This window comes from Rana temporaria, chromosome 8 (genome assembly GCF_905171775.1).
Source record: "Rana temporaria chromosome 8, aRanTem1.1, whole genome shotgun sequence".
In the NCBI taxonomy this organism is placed as follows: domain Eukaryota; kingdom Metazoa; phylum Chordata; class Amphibia; order Anura; family Ranidae; genus Rana; species Rana temporaria.
The window spans coordinates 1,999,549-2,019,295 of record NC_053496.1 but is presented as its reverse complement, the minus strand read 5'-3'; the positions used below and the strand labels follow the sequence as shown (position 1 = coordinate 2,019,295).

The 19,747-nt window shown below is 53.8% G+C and overlaps 1 protein-coding gene across 1 annotated transcript in view; it reads left to right on the top strand.

Moving 5' to 3' along the window:
- PTPN6 (protein tyrosine phosphatase non-receptor type 6) overlaps positions 1–19,036 on the top strand; it is a 110,183-nt gene extending 91,147 nt beyond the window's left edge. Inside the window, exons 11-16 of the mRNA XM_040361199.1 lie at positions 1,367–1,521; positions 4,123–4,190; positions 10,187–10,338; positions 12,862–12,941; positions 13,043–13,170; positions 18,783–19,036. Coding sequence (XP_040217133.1) covers positions 1,367–1,521; positions 4,123–4,190; positions 10,187–10,338; positions 12,862–12,941; positions 13,043–13,163 — 576 coding nt within the window. The 3' untranslated portion in view covers positions 13,164–13,170; positions 18,783–19,036. The remainder of the gene's footprint in view (positions 1–1,366; positions 1,522–4,122; positions 4,191–10,186; positions 10,339–12,861; positions 12,942–13,042; positions 13,171–18,782) is intronic.
- The last annotated feature ends 711 nt before the right edge of the window (positions 19,037–19,747 follow it).

Genomic DNA, 19,747 nt, shown 5'->3' with positions numbered 1-19,747 from the left:
CGGCCTCTTTATTAGATGGACAGAACAGTCGTCCAATAGCAGCGAGACTTCCTATTACAGAGGCCGGCCATAAACAGGAAATTCTCCTGTGTGTGTGTACTGCACTCGTCCCGCCTCCTCCCTGTCCTCCAAGGCATATACATCTTTGTGGCCCCCGTCGCTGGGAGATCGTCGGGGGCCACAAAAGATATATATATGTCCACACAACCAGGTGGGCCGTTCAAAACCGCAACGCGGGCCACGATTGGCCCGGGGGCCGGGCTTTGGACATGCCTGCACTATAGTATTATAAAAGACCTGGAACACCTTTGGGTGGCCCAGAGAGAGTAGTAATGCAGCACGTGTAGTGCACCGTGGCAAACAGTGGCCCAGATTCAAGAAGCAATTGCGCCCGTGTAACCATAGGTTACACGGCGCAATTGCTTACTTGCTCCGGCGTAGCGAATGCTCCTGATTCAGGAACATCGCTACGCCGACTGCAGCCTAAAATCTGCGTGGCATAAGGCTCTTATGCCACGCAGATTTTAGGCTGAATTCTAGCGATGACCGCTAGGTGGCGCTCCCATTGTGCTCAGTGTATAGTATGCAAATTGCATACTAACACCGATTCACAACGTTGCGCGAGCCCTGCGTACGCAAATTACGTAGTTTGCGTACGTCGGGTTTCGCGTAACGTTACACATCCTAATAGCAGGCGCAGCCAATGCTATAGGATACCCACGTTCCCGCGTCGCGAGATTTAAAATCTACGTCGTTTGCGTAAGTGATTCGTGAATGGCGCTGGACGCCATTCACGCTGAAGCAAATGACATCCTTGCGACGTCATTTGCCGCAATGCACGTCGGGAAAGTTTCCAGACGGAGCATGCGCTCTACGCTCGGCGCGGGAGCGCGCCTAATTAAAATGATTCCCGCCCCCGGCGGGATCATTTACATTGCGCGCGCTTACGCCGGGCAATTTTGCCGGCGCGCCCTCGCAATTTACGGAGCTACTGCTCCGTGAATCGAGGGCAGCGCAAAATATTTGCGTGGGCGCAGGGAAAAATCGTTGCCCTGTGCCTCCGCAAATAAAGCGCAAATGTACCTGAATCTGGGCCAGTGTGTATGGCCAGATTGCTCTTGCTGACATCATCGCCCCGCCCCCCAGTAATGCCAAACCCCCCGCAGCTGTCTGGTGTCATTTTGCCCAAATGTCGGTGTAATTGGGAGTCTCAGTGGGGGGGGGGAGGGGGTGATAATGCCCCATTGTTGGTATCAGGGGATGACATAATACTGATAAAAGCAAGCAAAGGGCTGCATCTGGCCCCCGGGCCGCCGTTTGGAGACCCCTGTTCTGTAACATTCTTCCCCATTTGTTGTATCCGCAGCGCGATGAGGCCAGAGAGATTGTCCACTATCAGTACCTGAACTGGCCCGATCATGGGGTCCCAGATGACCCGGGAGGTGTCCTGAGTTTCATTGGAGAGGTCAACCGAATGCAGGAGAGCATTCCAGGAGCCGGGCCCATCATTGTACACTGCAGGTAACTCCGTCAGTCCTCAGTCAGTCCTCGGGAAGTCCTCAGTCAGTCCTCCGTCAGTCCTCAGTCAGTCCTCAGTCAGTCCTTAGTCAGTCCTCAGTCAGTCCTCAGTCAGTCCCAGGGAAGTCCTCAGTCAGTCCTCAGTCAGTCCTCAGTCAGTCCTCAGTCAGTCCTTAGTCAGTCCTCAGTCAGTCCTCAGTCAGTCCTCAGTCAGTCCCAGGGAAGTCCTCAGTCAGTCCTCAGTCAGTCCTTAGTCCCAGGGAAGTCCTCAGTCAGTCCCAGGGAAGTCCTCAGTCAGTCCTTAGTCAGTCCTCAGTCCCAGGGAAGTCCTCAGTCAGTCCTCAGTCAGTCCTTAGTCCCAGGGAAGTCCTCAGTCCCAGGGAAGTCCTCAGTCAGTCCCAGGGAAGTCCTCAGTCAGTCCCAGGGAAGTCCTCAGTCAGTCCTTAGTCCCAGGGAAGTCCTCAGTCAGTCCCAGGGAAGTCCTCAGTCAGTCCCAGGGAAGTCCTCAGTCAGTCCCAGGGAAGTCCTCAGTCAGTCCTCAGTCCCAGGGAAGTCCTCAGTCAGTCCTCAGTCCCAGGGAAGTCCTCAGTCAGTCCTCAGTCCCAGGGAAGTCCTCAGTCAGTCCTCAGTCCCAGGGAAGTCCTCAGTCAGTCCTCAGTCCCAGGGAAGTCCTCAGTCAGTCCCAGGGAAGTCCTCAGTCAGTCCCAGGGAAGTCCTCAGTCAGTCCCAGGGAAGTCCTCAGTCAGTCCCAGGGAAGTCCTCAGTCAGTCCCAGGGAAGTCCTCAGTCAGTCCCAGGGAAGTCCTCAGTCAGTCCTCAGTCCCAGGGAAGTCCTCAGTCAGTCCTCAGTCCCAGGGAAGTCCTCAGTCAGTCCTCAGTCAGTCCTCTGTTCCAGGGAAGTCCTCAGTCAGTCCCAGGGAAGTCCTCAGTCAGTCCCAGGGAAGTCCTCAGTCAGTCCCAGGGAAGTCCTCAGTCAGTTCAGTCCTCAGTCAGTCTTCAGTCAGTCCTCAGTCAGTCCTCAGTCCCAGGGAAGTCCTTAGTCAGTCCTCAGTCCCAGGGAAGTCCTCAGTCAGTCTTCAGTCAGTCCTCAGTCAGTCCCAGGGAAGTCCTCAGTCAGTCCCAGAGAAGACCTCAGTCAGTCTTCAGTCAGTCCCAGGGAAGTCCTCAGTCAGTCTTCAGTCAGCCCTCAGTCAGTCCTCAGTCCCAGGGAAGTCCTCAGTCAGTCTTCAGTCAGTCCTCAGTCCCAGGGAAGTCCTCAGTCAGTCCCAGGGAAGTCCTCAGTCAGTCCCAGGGAAGTCCTCAGTCAGTCCTCAGTCAGTCCCGGGGAAGTCCTCAGTCAGTCCTCAGTCAGTCCTCAGTCAGTCCTCAGTCAGTCCTCAGTCCCAGGGAAGTCCTCAGTCCTCAGTCAGTCCTCAGTCAGTCCCAGGGAAGTCCTCAGTCAGTCCTCAGTCAGTCCTCAGTCCCAGGGAAGTCCTCAGTCAGTCCTCAGTCCCAGGGAAGTCCTCAGTCAGTCCTCAGTCCCAGGTAAGTCCTCAGTCAGTCCCAGGGAAGTCCTCAGTCAGTCCTCAGTCCCAGGAAAGTCCTCAGTCAGTCCTCAGTCAGTCCTCAGTCAGTCCTTAGTCCCAGGGAAATCCTCAGTCAGTCCTCAGTCAGTCCTCAGTCAGTCCTCAGTCAGTCCTCAGTCAGTCTTCAGTCAGTCCTCAGTCAGTCCCAGGGAAGTCCTCAGTCAGTCCTCAGTCAGTCCTCAGTCAGTGCTCAGTCAGTCCTCAGTCAGTGCTCAGTCAGTCCCAGGGAAGTCCTCAGTCAGTCCTCAGTCCCAGGGAAGTCCTCAGTCAGTCCTCAGTCCCAGGGAAGTCCTCAGTCAGTCCTCAGTCCCAGGTAAGTCCTCAGTCAGTCCTCAGTCCCAGGGAAGTCCTCAGTCAGTCCTCAGTCCCAGGTAAGTCCTCAGTCAGTCCTCAGTCCCAGGTAAGTCCTCAGTCAGTCCTCAGTCCCACGGAAGTCCTCAGTCAGTCCTCAGTCCCAGGGAAGTCCTCAGTCAGTCCTCAGTCCCAGGGAAGTCCTCAGTCCCAGGGAAGTCCTCAGTCAGTCCTCAGTCCCAGGGAAGTCCTCAGTCAGTGCTCAGTCCCACGGAAGTCCTCAGTCAGTCCTCAGTCCCAGGGAAGTCCTCAGTCAGTCCTCAGTCCCAGGGAAGTCCTCAGTCCCAGGGAAGTCCTCAGTCAGTCCTCAGTCCCAGGGAAGTCCTCAGTCCCAGGGAAGTCCTCAGTCAGTGCTCAGTCAGTCCCAGGGAAGTCCTCAGTCAGTCCTCAGTCCCAGGGAAGTCCTCAGTCAGTGCTCAGTCCCAGGGAAGTCCTCAGTCAGTCCCAGGGAAGTCCTCAGTCAGTCCTCAGTCAGTCCTCAGTCCGTCCTCAATCCCAGGGAAGTCCTCAGTCAGTCCTCAGTCCCAGGTAAGTCCTCAGTCAGTCCTCAGTCCCAGGGAAGTCCTCAGTCAGTCCTCAGTCCCAGGTAAGTCCTCAGTCAGTCCTCAGTCCCAGGGAAGTCCTGTATTGTCACATGATCTGATGTTACTCAGCATACCTTTGTTTTCTCGTTTCTTATCCAATCACAGCGCTGGGATTGGCCGCACCGGAACCATCATCGTCATTGACATGTTGCTGGACATCATTCATACAAAAGGTGAAATGATCTTGAGAACTAAACAGTGATTGGTTAATTGATACGTTACCTTTCAAACGTGGGTTCTTAACATACACTATATTACCAAAAGTATTGGGACGCCGGCCTTTACACGCACATGACCTTTAATGGCGTCCCAGTCATAGTCCGTAGGGTTCAATACTGAGTGGCTGCGACCTAGAACAGCTTCACCTCTTCTGGGAAGGCCGTCCACAAGGTTTGGGAGGGTGTCTATGGGAAGGCCGTCCACAAGGTTTGGGAGGGTGTCTATGGGAAGGTTTGGCCATAACCACCGCAAATATTACCACTCAGGTCTGTACTAACGAGTCCTTGGGAACTTGGATGCCTCCCTTTAGTGTCAGGCAGATATTTCCAGGCTTCAACCTATTTATGCCCCCCCCCCCCAGTGTGGAGGACACTGAATGGAGACCAGTGGAGGGATTGGTAGAGAGGGGTGGAGGACACTGAATGGAGGTCAGTGGAGGGATTGGTAGAGAGGGGTGGAGGACACTGAATGGAGACCAGTGGAGGGATTGGTAGAGAGGGGTGGAGGACACTGAATGGAGGTCAGTGGAGGGATTGGTAGAGAGGGGTGGAGGACACTGAATGGAGGCCAGTGGAGGGATTGGTAGAGAGGGGTGGAGGACACTGAATGGAGACCAGTGGAGGGATTGGCAGAGAGGGGTGGAGGACACTGAATGGAGGCCAGTGGAGGGATTGGTAGAGAGGGGTTGGAGGACACTGAATGGAGACCAGTGGAGGGATTGGTAGAGAGGGGTGGAGGACACTTATTGGAGGTCAGTGGAGGGATTGGTAGAGAGGGGTGGAGGACACTGAATGGAGACCAGTGGAGGGATTGGTAGAGAGGGGTGGAGGACACTGAATGGAGGTCAGTGGAGGGATTGGCAGAGAGGGGTGGAGGACACTGAATGGAGGTCAGTGGAGGGATTAGTAGAGAGGGATGGAGGACACTGAATGGAGGCCAGTAGAGGGATTGGTAGAGAGGGGTGGAGGACACTGAATGGAGGCCAGTGGAGGGATTGACAGAGAGGGGTGGAGGACACTGAATGGAGGTCAGTGGAGGGATTGGTAGAGAGGGGTGGAGGACACTGAATGGAGATCAGTGGAGGGATTGGTAGAGAGGGGTGGAGGACACTGAATGGAGGTCAGTGGAAGGATTGGTAGAGAGGGGTGGAGGACACTGAATGGAGGTCAGTGGAAGGATTGGTAGAGAGGGGTGGAGGACACTGAATGGAGGTCAGTGGAGGGATTGGTAGAGAGGGGTGGAGGACACTGAATGGAGACCAGTGGAGGGATTGGTAGAGAGGGGTGGAGGACACTGAATGGAGGTCAGTGGAGGGATTGGCAGAGAGAGGTGGAGGACACTGAATGGAGGTCAGTGGTGGGATTGGCAGAGAGAGGTGGAGGACACTGAATGGAGACCAGTGGAGGGATTGGTAGAGAGGAGTGGAGGACACTGAATGGAGGTCAGTGGAGGGATTGGTAGAGAGGGGTGGAGGACACTGAATGGAGATCAGTGGAGGGATTGGTAGAGAGGGGTGGAGGACACTGAATGGAGATCAGTGGAGGGATTGGTAGAGAGGGGTGGAGGACACTGAATGGAGGCCAGTGGAAGGATTGGTAGAGAGGGGTGGAGGACACTGAATGGAGATCAGTGGAGGGATTGGCAGAGAGGGGTGGAGGACACTGAATGAAGGTCAGTGGAGGGATTGGTAGAGAGGGGTGGAAGACACTGAATGGAGGTCAGTGGAGGGGATTGGTAGAGAGGGGTGGAGGACACTGAATGGAGACCAGTGGAGGGATTGGTAGAGAGGGGTGGAGGACACTGAATGGAGACCAGTGGAGGGATTGGTAGAGAGGGGTGGAGGACACTGAATGGAGACCAGTGGAGGGATTGGTAGAGAGGGGTGGAGGACACTGAACGGAGACCAGTGGAGGGATTGGTAGAGAGGGGTGGAGGACACTGAACGGAGACCAGTGGAGAGATTGGTAGAGAGGGGTGGAGGACACTGAATGGAGACCAGTGGAGGGATTGGTAGAGAGGGGTGGAGGACACTGAATGGAGGTCAGTGGAGGGGTTGGTAGAGAGGGGTGGAGGACACTGAATGGAGACCAGTGGAGGGATTGGTAGAGAGGGGTGGAGGACACTGAATGGAGGTCAGTGGAGGGATTGGTAGAGAGGTGGAGGACACTGAATGGAGACCAGTGGAGGGATTGGCAGAGAGGGGTGGAGGACACTGAATGGAGACCAGTGGAGGGATTGGTAGAGAGGGGTGGAGGACACTGAATGGAGGTCAGTGGGGGGATTGGTAGAGAGGGGTGGAGGACACTGAATGGAGGTCAGTGGAGGGATTGGTAGAGAGGGGTGGAGGACACTGAATGGAGGTCAGTGGAGATATTGGTAGAGAGGGGTGGGGGACACTGAATGGAGGTCAGTGGAGGGATTGGTAGAGAGGGATGGAGGACACTGAATGGAGGTCAGTGGAGGGATTGGTAGAGAGGGGTGGAGGACACTGAATGGAGACCAGTGGAGGGATTGGTAGAGAGGGGTGGAGGACACTGAATGGAGACCAGTGGAGGGATTGGTAGAGAGGGGTGGAGGACACTGAATGGAGGTCAGTGGAGGGATTGGTAGAGAGGGGCGGAGGACACTGAATGGAGGTCAGTGGAGGGATTGGTAGAGAGGGGCGGAGGACACTGAATGGAGGTCAGTGGAGGGATTGACAGAGAAGGGTGGAGCCTATGGAGAGGTCGGCTTATGAGAAGGCAAGAAGTCAAATGACAGTTCAGAGTCAAGGATTACACCGAGTATCCTGGCTTGAGGGGAGGGATCCATTGTTGCATTATTGACCTTTATGGAAAAGTCATGGAAGGGGGGGGTACGGGCACGGGGGTGGGGGGTAATATTACCACGTTGGTTTTAGAAAGATTTAGTTTAAGAAAGCGATGCATCATCAATGCTGATATGTCAGACTCTGCCTGACCCAAGATGGCTGCCAAAGTCACATGGGCTGTCGGCATCCAACAGGATCACTGCTCCTGTGACCCAGGAAACCATGTTCCTCCTGACTTCCTCTCCCACTGCGGTTGAGCGCCACCTGCAGTGGAGAAAACAGAGTGCACCCGCCTACACCCTCATTGGGGATCTTGCTCCCACTCTATACTCTTCTCATACCTGCACACAGACCGGGACCCTGAAAAGCTCCTCTTGCCCCAATAATATAGTGAGAGCGGCATATTGAGCGGCATATAAGCCCAGAAGGGACGTAAGCACACCCACCCCCCCCCTTACATGTAGGGTGAAGGTGCCCTTCTAAAAGCAGACGAGCCGAGAGCTTCTGATCTACAGGGGCAAATTGTTGACAGCCAATGTTTTGAGAGAGATGTCCTAAATGTCAGGTTACTGCTGGTGTTACTTGTACATTGTTCCCCCCCGGCTCCCTCCCGGCTCCCTCCCGGCTCCCTCCCGGCTCCCTCCTGGCTCCCTCCCGGCTCCCTCCTGGTTCCCTCCTGGCTCCCTCCTGGCTCCCTCCTGGCTCCCTCCCGGCTCCCTCCCGGCTCCCTCCCGGTTCCCTCCCGGCTCCCTCCCGGCTCCCTCCTGGTTCCCTTCTGGTTCCCTCCCGACTCCCTCCTGGCTCCCTCCTTCGATTCCTCCTGGCTCAATCCCGTCTCCCTCCCGGCTCCCTCCTGGCTCCCTCCCGGCTCCCTCCTGGCTCCCTCCCGGCTCCCTCCTGGCTCCCTCCCGGTTCCCTTCCCGACTCCCTCCCAGCTCCCTCCTGGCTCCATCCTGGCTCCCTCCTTCGATCCCTCCTGGCTCAATCCTGTCTCCCTCCGAGCTCCCTCCTGGCTCCCTCCTGGCTCCCTCCTGGTTCCCTCCCGGCTCCCTCCTGACTCCCTCCTTCGATCCCTCCTGGCTCAATCCCGTCTCCCTCCCTGCTCCCTCCTGGCTCCCTCCTGGCTCCCTCCCGGCTCCCTCCTGGCTCCATCCTGGCTCCATCCTGGCTCCCTCCTTCGATCCCTCCTGGCTCAATCCCGTCTCCCTCCAGGCTCCCTCTTGGTTCCCTCCTGGCTCCTTCCTGGCTCCCTCCCGGCTCCCTCCTGGCTCCCTCCTTCGATCCCTCCTGGCTCAATCCCGTCTCCCTCCAGGCTCCCTCTTGGTTCCCTCCTGGTTCCCTCCCGGCTCCCTCCTGGCTCCATCCTGACTCCCTCCTTCGATCCCTCCTGGCTCAATCCCGTCTCCCTCTTGGTTCCCTCCCAGCTCCCTCCTGGTTCCATCCTGGCTCCCTCCTTCGATCCCTCCTGGCTCAATCCCGTCTCCCTCCTGGCTCCCTCCTGGCTCCCTCCCGACTCCCTCCCGGCTCCCTCCTGGCTCCATCCTGGCTCCCTCCTTCGATCCCTCCTGGCTCAATCCCGTCTCCCTCCAGGCTCCCTCTTGGTTCCCTCCTGGCTCCCTCCCGGCTCCCTCCTGGCTCCATCCTGGCTCCCTCCTTCGATCCCTCCTGGCTCAATCCCGTCTCCCTCCCTGCTCCCTCCCTGCTCCCTCTTGGTTCCCTCCTGGCTCCCTCCTGGCTCCCTCCTTCGATCCCTCCTGGCTCAATCCCGGCTCCCTCCTGGCTCCCTCCTGACTCCCTCCCGGCTACCTCATTCGATCCCTCCTGGCTCATCCCGTCTCCCTCCCGGCTCCCTCCTGGCTCCCTGCCGGCTCCCTCCTGGCTCCATCCTGGCTCCCTCCTTTGATCCCTCCTGGCTCCCTCCCGACTCCCTCCTGGCTCCCTCCTTCGATCCCTCCTGGCTCAATCCCGTCTCCCTCCAGGCTCCCTCTTGGTTCCCTCCTGGCTCCTTCCTGGCTCCCTCCCGGCTCCCTCCTGGTTCCCTCCCGGCTCCCTCCCGGCTCCCTCCTGGCTCCATCCTGGCTCCCTCCTTCGATCCCTCCTGGCTCAATCCCGTCTCCCTCCAGGCTCCCTCTTGGTTCCCTCCTGGTTCCCTCCTGGCTCCCTCCCGGCTCCCTCCTGGTTCCCTCCCGGCTCCATCCTGGCTCCATCCTGACTCCCTCCTTCGATCCCTCCTGGCTCAATCCCGTCTCCCTCTTGGTTCCCTCCCAGCTCCCTCCTGGTTCCATCCTGGCTCCCTCCTTCGATCCCTCCTGGCTCAATCCCGTCTCCCTCCTGGCTCCCTCCCGACTCCCTCCCGGCTCCCTCCTGGCTCCATCCTGGCTCCCTCCTTCGATCCCTCCTGGCTCAATCCCGTCTCCCTCCAGGCTCCCTCTTGGTTCCCTCCTGGCTCCCTCCCGGCTCCCTCCTGGCTCCCTCCTTCGATCCCTCCTGGCTCAATCCCGTCTCCCTCCCTGCTCCCTCCCTGCTCCCTCTTGGTTCCCTCCCGGCTCCCTCCTGGTTCCATCCTGGCTCCCTCCTTCGATCCCTCCTGGCTCAATCCCGTCTCCCTCCTGGCTCCCTCCCGACTCCCTCCCGGCTCCCTCCTGGCTCCATCCTGGCTCCCTCCTTCGATCCCTCCTGGCTCAATCCCGTCTCCCTCCAGGCTCCCTCTTGGTTCCCTCCTGGCTCCCTCCCGGCTCCCTCCTGGCTCCATCCTGGCTCCCTCCTTCGATCCCTCCTGGCTCAATCCCATCTCCCTCCCTGCTCCCTCCCTGCTCCCTCTTGGTTCCCTCCTGGCTCAATCCCGGCTCCCTCCTGGCTCCCTCCTGACTCCCTCCCGGCTACCTCATTCGATCCCTCCTGGCTCATCCCGTCTCCCTCCCGGCTCCCTGCCGGCTCCCTCCTGGCTCCATCCTGGCTCCCTCCTTTGATCCCTCCTGGCTCCCTCCCGACTCCCTCCTGGCTCCCTCCTTCGATCCCTCCTGGCTCAATCCCGTCTCCCTCCGGGCTCCCTCCCGACTCCCTCCTGACTCCCTCCCGGCTCCCCCCTGGCTCCCTCCCGGCTCAATCCACCCTTCTGACTGACATTGTGTCTTTTTCCAGGTCTGGACTGCGATATCGATGTTCAGAAGACCATTCAGATGGTACGATCCCAGCGCTCAGGAATGGTCCAGACAGAGGCTCAATATAGGTTCATCTACACCTCTATCGCACATTACATCGACTCCGCCAAGCACAAGCTGCGAGCGCTCGAGGTACCTTCACTTTGTGTTTACCACCAGACATCAACTTTTGTGGGGTCCGCTGCCCACAAGGGGGAATTGCCACACCAGCTTGGCATTAGATGTCTGACAGCCCAAGTAGGGAAATTCTTCAATTATCAGAGTCTGAGTCTTCAATAAAATAATTGCATTTGGGTGGCAAAAATATTAATACAATCTATAGACTGGGGGGGGGGGGGGGGGGGGGAACATCCTGGGGAATATAGGATGGAAAAGGACCCGGGGTCCTAGTAGATGATAGGCTTAGCAATGGAGGAGGGAGGAGTTTGGGTATGGGGGAGGGAGGAGCTCTGGGGGAATCTAGGATGGAAAAGGACCCGGGGTCCTAGTAGATGATAGGCTTAGCAATGGAGGAGGGAGGAGCTCGGGTATGGGGGAGGGAGGAGCTCAGGTATGGGGGAGGGAGGAGCTCTGGGGGAATCAAGGATGGAAAAGGGCCTGGGGGTCCTAGTAGATGATAGGCTCAGCAATAGGGGAGGGAGGAGCTCGGGTATGGGGGAGGGAGGAGCTCGGGTATGGGGGGGGGGAACCTCCTGGGGGAATCTAGGATGGGAAAGGACCTGGAGGTCCTAGTAGATGATAGGCTCAGCAATGGGGGAGGGAGGAGCGCAGGTATGGGGGGAGGGAGGAGCGCAGGTATGGGGGGAGGGAGGAGCTCAGGTATGGGGGGAGGGAGGAGCTCAGGTATGGGGGGAGGGAGGAGCGCAGGTATGGGGGAGAGAGGAGCTCAGGTATGGGGGAGAGAGGAGCTCAGGTATGGGGGGGGGAGAGAAGCTCTGGGGGGATCTAGGGTAATGGGACAAGCCCGCCTGATCACTCCACATCCTGCCAAAGCAGAGAGGAGAAGAAGGGGGAGGGGCGCCCAGAATGTGACGCAGCTCCCGGATATAGGACAATGAAAGTAGGCCTCGCCCCATGAGTGGCGGGACATAACAGGAGGGGGTGTGCACACCTGAGTGGCAGAATCGCCCACCTGCGTTCACCCCTCCTCATAGGTCAGCCGAGATTCCAAAACACACAGGCCAGCGCAGAAATGTCCAAAAGGGCGTAACGCGTAGGGGGGAGGGGCGTGGTGTTGAAGCGTAATGGGACAAGCCCGTCCAATCTCCCCACATCCTGCAAAAACAGAGAAAAAGGGGAGGGGCGCCCAGAATGCAACGCAGCCCCCGGATATAGGACAATGCAAGTAGGCCATTAAGGTGTCGGGTCAAAGAAATGTAATAACAATTACAATTAGATACAATTTTAATATTTTATTACAACATTAAAAACATGATAGAAATCATCCTTATCCAAATCATTTGTTCTATTCAAAGCATATACACTAAACTATCACTCGACATGTTTCGCTTTATTTAGCTTCTTCAGGAGATTCAGGTGTGTTGTATTGAATGCTATAGATAACAAGGAAGACAGGAATGAATTTTCTTTTAGACAGAGTAAAATAATAAAAATAATGGATATTTTACTCTGTCTAAAACAACATGAAATTCATTCCTGTCTTCCTTGTTATCTGTAGCATTCAATACAACACACCTGATTCTCCTGAAGAAGCTAAATGAAGCGAAACATGTCGAGTGTTAGGTAGTGTGTGTATGCTTTGAATAGAACAAATGATTTGGATAAGGATGAAAAAAATCTCTATCATTTGTTCTATTCAAAGCATATACACACATTACCACTCGACATGTTTCGCTTTATTTAGCTTCTTCAGGAGATTCGGGTGTATTGTATTAAATGCTATAGATAACAAGGAAGATGAGAATGAATTTAATGTTGTTTTAGACAGTAAAATATCCATTATTATTATTATATTACTCTGTCTAAAACAGCATGAAATTCATTCTTGTCTTGCTTGTTACCTATAGCATTCAATACACCTGAATCTCCTGAAGAAGCTATATAAAGCGAAACATGTTGAGTGTTAGTGTATGCTTTGAATAGAACAAATGTTTTGGATAAGGAAGACAGGAATGAATTGCATGTTGTTTTAGACAGAGTCAAACAATAATAATGGATATTTTACTGTCTAAAACATGAAATTCATTCTGGTCTTCCTTGTTCTCTATAGTATTCAATACAACACACCTGAATCTCCTGAAGAAGCTATAGAAAGCGAAACATGTCGAGTGTTAGGTAAACAATCTGAGGAGAAGGTGCGGCTTTTAAATCATGGACGCCCACAGCCTGACGGAGACGGTCACCGGCGTATAAGACGACCCCCGACTTTGGATGCATTTTTTTGCATCCAAAAAGTCGTCTTCTACGCCGGAAAATACGGATCTCGTAATCCGAGGTTCCCCTGTATTATATTTATTTGACCCGACAACGTAAAAGTCCCGATTTGTGTTTCCTCCTCTTCCCTCTTTTGTTCTCCCATCGTTGTCATTCAGAAATTTGCATGAATCCGAATTTTGATTCCGAACTAAACGAACCGCGCATTTCTAACCATTGGATCGCGTGATTGGTTACCCTTTTTTTTTGTTTTTCTTGCAGAAAACAAAGGCCGTGGAGTCGGAATACGGGAACCTTGCGCCCGCCATGTCCAAGATGAAAGTGACGCGAAGCCCATCAAAGTAATATTCCCTGCGCGCCTCTACTCCAGTGTCGAGCGTATGCCGCCACCACCCCCCAAATGTGCGCCCTTCATCGTCTGTCCATCCTTTATATATTACAGGCCTAAAGACGAGGGAACCCTCTATGAGAATTTAAATGCCAAGAAAGATAAAAAGGAAAAAGTCAACAAGAAAATGTCCTCTGAGCGAGAAAAGAGCCGAACTTCCGTGAAGAAAAAGTAACTCGGAGGTACGGAACGGAAGGGCCCCCCCCGGTGTAATAATGCGATATTGTACACTCTAATATACCGTATATACTCGAGTATAAGCCGAGGCACCAAATTATACCACAAAAAACTGGGAAAACGTATTGACTCGAGTATAAGCCTAGGGTGTCCATCTGCCTGCCTCACTGTGCCCATGTGTATGCCTCACTGTGTCCACGCCTCACTGTGCCCATGTGTATGCCTCACTGTGTCCACGCCTCACTGTGCCCATGTGTATGCCTCACTGTGTCCACGCCTCACTGTGCCCATGTGTATGCCTCACTGTGTCCACGCCTCACTGTGCCTATGTGTATGCCTCACTGTGTCCACGCCTCACTGTGCCCATGTCTCGGCCTCACTGTGCCCATGTCTCACTATGCCCATGTCTCACTATGCCCATGTCTAACTGTGCCCATGTCTAACTGTGCCCATGTGCATGCCTCACTGTGTCCATGTGCATGCCTCACTGTGTCCATGTGCATGCCTCACTGTGTCCATGTGCATGCCTCACTGTGTCCATGTGCATGCCTCACTGTGTCCATGTGCATGCCTCACTGTGTCCATGTGCATGCCTCACTATGCCAATGACTAGACTTACGTTTAACATAGGAGTATATAGAAGAGGTCCCCCAGACAGCAAACTTTGCACACTTGTAGAGGAGAACGGGACTACATGTGCGCAAAGTTCTGGGTCCAGGGCACCTAAGGCCGGCCGGTACCGCGTCCTCAAATTTACCGGAGAAATGACAGTTTAACATGGGAGTCAATGGAAGGGGTCCCCGACTTTGAAAAATTGGTGCTCCCCGGCTGTAGGTCCTCCGGGGGAACAACCTTTGCACACTTGTAGAGAAAGAGTGTGGCTATATGTGTGCCAAGTTTGGGGTCCAAGGTACGGCCGGTACCTTGGAGATTAGGCGCAAAAAGGTGACTCGAGTATAAGCCGAGGGGGGCATTTTCAGCACAAAAAAATTTGCTGAAAAACTCGGTATATACGGTAAGTATTAATTGCCTATCCCTATAACTTGGCTAATCTAAAGAGTCGGATGAGCACAATGATATAACAAATGCAGCTGCTTAGTAAACAATGTTACATTTATTTCCCAAGAACATAGGAATATCACACACTAAACAGCAGATATCTACAACATATAACAACAATCATCAAAGATATTTATCGCCTCCTCTAGGTAGACTCCTCATTGGCTGAGCTCAAGATGGCAAATTGCCAGCCCCACTCGGTTTTGGATGAATCAGAGTGTTCACAGGGCAGTCTTTCTTATCACTGACCGTCTTGCTGTAATTGGCCTCTGGGGGCAGCATTGCCCATATCATCTCCATGAACTTGCTGGTCCTTGATTTTTGTCATCAATCATCCCGGTAGTCATGCTCTCTTTGAATCCAGATCAGATCCGAGTCTCTATTGTCATGCAAAGTTAGAGGCTTAATTGGCTACATTCCAACCTGGGGGGGGGGGGGGGCATCCTGTCCTCCAGGGAACTGCAAGTATCAGCCTGGCTGACCGTTGGGAATGAAAACCGATATGTGGAAAATTCAGAAATTATATTAACTCATGTTGCCTTCCCACAGCCTCTGATGTGCGCTCAGCATCGAATTCCAGCCAAACAGCTGAATACACATTTAACCCCATGACCTTCAGAAAATGCAAAGCCTTCTTTGAATGGCACCCGTGCTGAGCAGCCACCCCTTGTGTTCAGAATACAGCAGGTCAGCCTCTCAGAATGGGACCTGGAATTGGAGATGACCGGAGTAGTAGTAGTGTCTACTTCAGAGATTTCCAGCTTCCAGGGGCATTGGCCAGATATGATATATACAGTTACATTGGTCCATGCCTGGAAATTCTCTTTAAGGCCAACTCAAGCCCTTTGTTGGGCTCAGAGGTTCAAACACCCTGAACTGTTAAGCATGTGAGGGCAAAGCTTAGCTCCAAGTTTGGGTGCCTTGCTGCCCTCTAGAACTGGGGTTGTCCTAGCCCAATGGGAAATATCTCTTGAAGCCTTGCTGCCCTCTAGGACTAGGGGTGTCCTAGCTCAATGGGAAATATCTCTTGAAGCTGTGCTGCCCTCTAGGACTAGGGTTGTCCTAGCCCAATGGGAAATATCTCTTGAAGCCTTGCTGCCCTCTAGGACTAGGGTGTCTGAGCCCAATGGGAAATATCTCTTGAAGCCTTGCTGCCCTCTAGGACTGGGGGTGTCCTAGCTCAATGGGAAATATCTCTTGAAGCCTTGCTGCCCTCTAGGACTAGGGGTGTCCTAGCTCAATGGGAAATATCTCTTGAAGCCTTGCTGCCCTCTAGGACTGGGGGTGTCCTAGTTCAATGGGAAATATCTCTTGAAGCTGTGCTGCCCTCTAGGACTGGGGGTGTCCTAGCCCAATGGGAAATATCTCTTGAAGCCTTGCTGCCCTCTAGAACTGGGGTTGTCCTAGCCCAATGGGAAATGTCTCTTGAAGCCTTGCTGCCCTCTAGGACTGGGGGTGTCCTAGCCCAATGGGAAATATCTCTTGAAGCCTTGCTGCCCTCTAGGACTGGGGGTGTCCTAGCCCAATGGGAAATATCTCTTGAAGCCTTGCTGCCCTCTAGGACTGGGGGTGTCTGAGCCCAATGGCAAATATCTCTTGAAACCTTGCTGCCCTCTAGAACTGGGGTCGTCCTAGCCCAATGGGAAATGTCTTCTCGAATCCTTGCTGCCCTCTAGGACTAGGGGTGTCCTAGCCCAATGGGAAATATCTCTTGAAGCCTTGCTGCCCTCTAGGACTGGGGGTGTCCTAGCCCAATGGGAAATGTCTCTTGAAGCCTTGCTGCCCTCTAGGACTGGGGGTGTCCTAGCCCAATGGGAAATATCTCTTGAAGCCTTGCTGCCCTCTAGGACTGGGGGTGTCTGAGCCCAATGGCAAATATCTCTTGAAACCTTGCTGCCCTCTAGAACTGGGGTCGTCCTAGCCCAATGGGAAATGTCTTCTCGAATCCTTGCTGCCCTCTAGGACTAGGGTTGTCCTAGACCAATGGGAAATACCTCTTGAAGCCTTGCTGCCCTCTAGGACTAGGGGTGTCCTAGACCAATGGGAAATATCTCTTGAAGCCTTGCTGCCCTCTAGGACTGGGCGTGTCCTAGCCCAGGGGTCTACAAACTTTTCAAACAAAGGGCCAGTTTATTGTGCTTTAGACTTTAGGAGGGCCATATTGTGGCCACCCGGAGCAGAAAATGTCCCGGGCCCAGCATCAGTAAGAATAAATATGGCCTCAGGGCTGGTAGTTAGTAGGAGGAGGAGTTGTGCCCCTATTAGTAGGAGGAATAGTGTCCCATCATTGGTATCAGAGGAAGAAATAGTGCCCTCTTGTTGGCTGTCAGGGGGAGGAATGGTGCCCCAAGGGATGGATGAAGGCTAACAAAGGGCCACATCTGGCCCTCTGGCTGTAGTTTGGAGACCCCTGTCCTAGTCCAATGGGAAATGTCTCTGAGTCTTGCTGTCCTCTAGAACTGGGGGTGTCCTAGCTCATTGGGAAATATCTCTTGAAGCCTCAATGCCCTCTAGAACTGAGGTTGTCCATGAAGCCGACTCAAAGTTTTCCCCCTAAATCCAACATGGTTGTAATAAACCAGGCTTAGCTGTTTAGCTGAAGTGCCATTGGTGCCATGCTGGTGATGTATACCCCAATGGGTAATCTAGTACAGGGTGGGCAATGCAAGACTTGCACCCCATCTTGGGTTCTCCAGAGCCGTGTTTCTCAACTCCAGTCCTCAAGGCGCCCCAACGTGTCATGTTTTCAGGATTTCCCTCCGATGAAACGTCTGTGGTAATTACTAAGGCAGTGAAACTGATCAAATCACCTGGAAAGCCTGAAAACATGACCTGTTGGGGCGCCTTGAGGACTGGAATTGAGAAACACTGCTCTAGAGCAGTGGTCTCCAAACTGCAGCCCGGGGGTTGAATGCAACCCTTTACTTGCCCTTATCTGGCCCTATTCCTACCCCTAGTATTAAAGATGAGGCACTATTCCTACCAGTAGTATCAAAGATGGGGCACCATTCCTACCCCTGGTATCAAAGATGGGGCACTATTCCTCCCCCTAGTATCAAAGATGGGGCACTATTCCTACCCCTAGTATCAAAGATGGGGCACTATTCCTACCCCTAGTATCAAAGATGGGGCACCATTCCTACCCCTAGTATCAAAGGTGGGGCACTATTCCTACCCCTAGTATCAAAGATGGGGTACTATTCCTCCCACTAGTATCAAAGATGGGGCACTATTCCTCCCACTAGTATCAAAGATGGGGCACTATTCCTACCCCTAGTATCGAAGATGGGGCACTATTCCTACCCCTAGTATCGAAGATGGGGCACTATTCCTACCCCTAGTATCAAAGATGGGGCACTATTCCTCCCCCTAGTATCAAAGATGAGGCACTATTCCTCCCCCTAGTATCAAAGATGGGGCACTATTCCTACCCCTAGTATCAACAATGGGGCACTATTCCTACCCCTAGTATCAAAGATGGGGCACTATTCGTACCCCTAGTATCAAAGATGGGGCACTATTCCTCCCACTAGTATCAAAGATGGGGCACTATTCCTCCCACTAGTATCAAAGATGGGGCACTATTCCTCCCACTAGTATCAAAGATGGGGCATTATTCCTACCCCTAGTATCGAAGATGGGGCACTATTTCTACCCCTAGTATCAAAGATGGGGCACTATTCCTCCCCCTAGTATCAAAGATGAAGCACTATTCCTCCCCCTAGTATCAAAGATGAGGCACTATTCCTACCCCTAGTATCAAAGATGGGGCACTATTCCTACCCCTAGTATCAAAGATGGGGCACTATTCCTCCCCCTAGTATCAAAGATGGGGCACTATTCCTCCCACTAGTATCAAAGATGGGGCATTATTCCTACCCCTAGTATCAAAGATGGGGCACTACTCCTACCCCTAGTATCAAAGATGGGGCACTACTCCTACCCCTAGTATCAAAGATGGGGCACTATTCCTACCCCTAGTATCAAAGACGGGGCACTATTCCTACCCCTAGTATCAAACATGAGGCACTATTCCTACCCCTAGTATCAAAGATGGGGCACTACTCCTACCCCTAGTATCAAAGATGGGGCACTACTCCTACCCCTAGTATCAAAGATGGGGCACTATTCCTACCCCTAGTATCAAAGATGGGGCACTATTCCTACCCCTAGTATCAAACATGAGGCACTATTCCTACCCCTAGTATCAAAGATGGGGCACTATTCCTACCCCTAGTATCAAAGATGGGGCACTATTCCTACCCCTAGTATCAAAGATGGGGAACCATTCCTACCCCTAGTATCAAAGATGGGGCACCATTCCTACCCCTAGTATCAAAGATGGGGCACTATTCCTACCCCTAGTATCAAAGATGGGGCACTATTCCTACCCCTAGTATCAAAGATGGGGCACTATTCCTCCCCCTAGTATCAAAGATGGGGCACTAATCCTCCCACTGACCCCAAAATGCTTATTTTTTTTGGGGGGGGAGGGGGGGGGTTTTGCTTTAAATCTTGAATCTTAAAATGCTCTCCCCCTTTTTTCTCTCCCCTGCAGATCTCCGGCGTGCCGCCAGTTCCTGGGCGTGACCAGACCAGTATTCCTGCAGCTTGAACCGCGCACTGTTCCCACGCGTCTTCCTCCTGAAATCTTCCTTCTGTTGTTCAACCCCCCCCCCTTTTTTTTATTTTTGTTGCTGCCTCCCCTCCCCCCCCTCTTTACCCTTTTTGTCTCCTTCCAACCTGACCTGGAAAATGTTTACTTGAACCTCGGATATGAAATAAATAATTTAATAAAGTGTTGCGCACCGACATCCGCCTGCTTTGGTATTTACTGATCTCTCCTGCAGCCTCTTCGCAAACCGCTCTCCGTCTACCGTGCCGTCCAGCGATGGCGGCGCGAGATTCCTCAGGATGGGATTCCTGATGGTGACAACGGCGGGCCGCGTCCGAGTCACGTGTGTTAGCCACTTGACGACCGCCCACTATATCTGTATATATTTAAGGATGGATATCTTGGTAACGGCAGCAGCTGCTGCCACAACCGAGGTATCCATCTTTTCAATGGGCGGTCCTGTTTACCATAATCAGGGCCACCATCAGGGGGGTACAGGCATTACACCTGTAAGGAGACCAATGGTCTCCAGAGCCCCTTACAGGCCCGGCCGGCCCCCCTCGCATTATTTTTTTTCTACATTACACATGTAACGGGGCCCCCCCCCCCCCCCCCCCGGTTCTCTGCTCCAAGGGGGGGGCCCTGCCTAAAGCTGTGTAAGGGGCCCCAAAATTTGTGATGGCTGCGCTGACGATAATGGTGGTCTCTGCGGCAGATTCGCCACAAGATCACCATTATCGGCGGTGGGAGAGGGGCCCCCTCCCGCACCCTCTGCCGCTTACCCGAGTGAAGGGGAAGATGGCCCCCCCCACCCGTGAAAACGTCACTTCCGCCCATACATCTTAACGGCTTGCCAACCATCGCACAAACGTATACGTCGACAGAATGGCACGGCTGCGCAAGTGGGC